The sequence below is a fragment of the Nestor notabilis genome, unplaced genomic scaffold (assembly GCF_000696875.1).
Source record: "Nestor notabilis isolate BGI_N333 unplaced genomic scaffold, ASM69687v1 scaffold29163, whole genome shotgun sequence".
Classification (NCBI taxonomy): domain Eukaryota; kingdom Metazoa; phylum Chordata; class Aves; order Psittaciformes; family Psittacidae; genus Nestor; species Nestor notabilis.
Window position 1 is genome coordinate 1 of NW_009921939.1, and position 3,292 is coordinate 3,292.

At 51.2% G+C, this 3,292-nt stretch overlaps 1 protein-coding gene across 1 annotated transcript; it reads left to right on the plus strand.

The window, feature by feature from the left end:
• Nucleotides 1–367: 367 nt before the first annotated feature.
• ZBTB25 (zinc finger and BTB domain containing 25) lies at nt 368–2,851 on the plus strand. The gene is made up of 2 exons (XM_010011372.1): nt 368–541; nt 1,714–2,851. Exons 1-2 carry the CDS (start codon nt 369–371, stop codon nt 2,849–2,851), a joined length of 1,311 nt encoding a protein of 436 aa, XP_010009674.1. The 5' UTR covers nt 368.
• Nucleotides 2,852–3,292: the final 441 nt, after the last annotated feature.

Sequence of the window (3,292 nt, forward strand, 5' to 3'; positions counted from 1 at the left end):
TGATGGCGAGCGCCGTGAGCCGTGCGGCACCGTGCACGATCCAGGGCCGGAGCGAAAACGCGAGCGAGGTTTAAAGTTAGTGCCAGCACACCATGGAGCGTAGTTAATGTGTAGGAGAAACAGCTCTGCTTGTAGCTGGCATGTGGGAAAGTCCCGGGTAGGGTTTGGGCTCATTGAGTGCGGGCCCGAGCAGCGGCAGTGGGATCGTAGCAGAAATGACTCGCTCGAAAAAACTGGAGCGGGCAAGGGGCCCTGCGAGGGTGCCCAGCTCGTGTCAGTGGTGAGAAGCCCGCATCGGAGCCTTCGTGAGCTGTGCGATTGCATCCTGAGATAAACAAACGCCTTGTGCTCTTGCTCTCAGGCTCACCATGGATGCGACCGGCCACAGCGTCCTCCTCCTCCAGCAGCTGAACATGCAGCGGGAGTTTGGCTTTCTGTGTGACTGCACAGTTGCTATTGGAGATGTTTACTTCAAAGCCCACAGAGCGGTGCTCGCTGCTTTTTCAAACTATTTTAAGATGATATTTATCCATCAGACGAGGTAAGGACACACAGCTCTCCTACCTTTTAAGCACTCTGCTCAACTTCATGCATTTTCTACTTTCTAAAGGTATTAAAGCCTAAACTGTTAGGTGGCCTAAGATTATTTTCCTAACCCAGCACACCCCTTGGTTCTAAACACTCCCAATCCAGAATGTGCTGTCGTTTAAAACCACCCTCTTAGTCTGTATATGCCAATATCACGCCCTGCATTTTGGATATGAGACATTTGTGTGATGGGAAAAAACAAACATCTAAGTACCACAGTCCTCCTGCAGTGAGTGCCTCGCAGATTCGTAGTCCAGGGCTTTCCAGGTACCTCCTGCTTGTATGCAGTGCATCCATTACCTTGCACTAGATTGCAGGCAGGCTTGCTGGGTGGCACTGCCCCTTCTAGCAGGATCCACAGGCTTGAAGCAATGGAGAAGCCATAGCCTTTATCACAGTTCTGTGCTTGAGACTCTTGCAGATAAGAGCTGAGACAGATCATAAACTTACTTCAAGCTGCTGTTCAGGTGCTTCACCCAACTGGCTCAGGAGTGGTTCTGCAGGTATAACAACAGTGGTGCCAAGGTCTGATCTCATCTCTGATCTGGACCTTGCTGCTTGTAATCGATTAAACCCTTGGCCATTCCCCTTACTTTTTGAGGGTCGTGGCCCTCAGCACCTCTGCAAGATGATCGTTAGGTGTGGGCAGTGTAGACCTTCGTCTGGAAGTGAGAAGATCAATCAACTTCCCTTCCGCTAGATGCTGTTTACTGACACTTAAATGCAAAGCTCATAAAGATTACACAGTAGTGGCAGCTGAATTTATTACTTAAACACACAAATATTCTTTGCCTTGTGTTACTGCAGCGGCACACACTGGTGATGCATAGCTTGTGTGACACCGCTGCAGTGCCGCGTGGCAGCAATCGGCTGTGCGTGCGAGTGACGGGGTGACTGGCAGCTGGCCACTCTCACCATCCCTGGCCACGGTTGTGCACATGGCTTTTATAATCCCAGGGATAAATACAGAGTCAGGCACTTTGCTGTGCAAGCAGAGCACTTCTGCTTGTCTTGGCAAGGAGTGTTGCTCTAACAGCAAACGGCAGTGCAAATGGACAGGCAAGGTAATGGATCAGGACCATAATTGGGAGCCCTGTATGTACTTAATGATTTGTCTTGTTTCAGTGAATGCATAAAGATTCAGCCTACAGACATCCAGCCTGACATATTTAGTTACTTGTTGCATATTATGTACACTGGGAAAGGGCCAAAGCAGACTGTCAGCAAGAGCCGATTGGAGGAGGGCATCCGCTTCCTCCACGCGGACCACCTCTCCCATATCGCGATTGAGATGAACCAAGCCTTCTCCCCAGAGCTGGTCCAGTCTTCAAACTTGTACGGGATCCAGATCTCGACCACACACAAACCAGCAAAGGAACGCCTGGGAGCGAAGGAGAGTCTGCCCAAGGCGGGCAGCAGGCCTGCTGCCCAGGGCGATCACCCCCAGCTGCAGCTCTCCCTGGCCATCGGCCTGGATGACAGCTCCCTGGACCAGCAGGTCGCTCGCCCCGCTGCTCAGCCCGCTGCTCTCACTAAGCCGGCAGAAGAGCGGCCGAAACTCTCGGTCTCCATAAAGCAGGAGAGGTGTGACTCAGAGCCTGTGGTGTCCCAGAGCTGCACCCCTCCTTCTCCAGAGGTAGCGAGCCCCATCTTTGCGAAGGCCAGCCTCAAGGTGCACTTGTGTCATTACTGCGGGGAGCGTTTTGACTCCCGGGGTGGGCTGCGGCAGCACTTGCACACCCATGTCTCGGGCTCGCTGCCGTTCGGCGTGCCGGCCTCCATCCTTGAGAGCAGCGACCTGGGAGAGGTGCAGCCTTTGGCTGAGGACAGAGAGGCTGGGGATGGCCACCGGCTCGGGACCTTCCTCCTGAAGGAGGATGAGCATCAGCTGGAGCATCCGAGCTGCAGCGACCTGGAGCCTCTGCAGATCAGCCAGCTCTCCCTCATCTCCAAGGACCACGAACCGGTGGAGTTGAACTGTAACTTCTCTTTCTCAAGAAAGAGAAAAATCAGTTGCACTGTTTGCGGCCGCACGTTTTTCCGGAAGAGCCAGCTGCTCGAGCACATGTACACACACAGGGGGAAACAGCACAAATACAGCCGCTGCCAGCAGCTGGAGAGCCCTGCGACCCCCAGGTTTCATCCTTACTGTAACAGCGAGAGTGTGGGGAAGAGTTCCAGTTTACCTCAAGACCACTTAGATGAATGTATACTGGAGTCAGATCTCATCCAAGAGAGCGTTGATACGATCCTGGTAGAGTAATTCTCCCCCTTTGCAGCCTTCAGATACTGAAAATGGGTATTTTGGCGTTCTCTACCTAGTGAGTGGCTGCTCTCTGCAGCTGACTTTCTTCAGCCACTATTCCCGTCACCTCTGAGATAACTGTGAAGAACTGTGTACTTTGATTTGTGTACTTTCTTTTTTACTTCTCTAACTTTTAAATTAAAGCTGATTCCCACCTAAGTCCTTCTTGGAAAGGACTCCATGTAACTCAGTTACATTTTTGTAAATGTGAACTTATTTCTGCTCTGCTTTACTAGAATTAAGACTGTATTGCTGGGTGTGAGGTTTAAACTTTGTCTAATATGCTGTGCGGTGCTTAGGACTGTTTGTATCCCATAGAATTGCTCTTCTGAAACTAGATGGAAGGGAAACATAGAGGGAAATATGTATTGTGTTTCCCAGTTTGTTTTTAATTAAGTA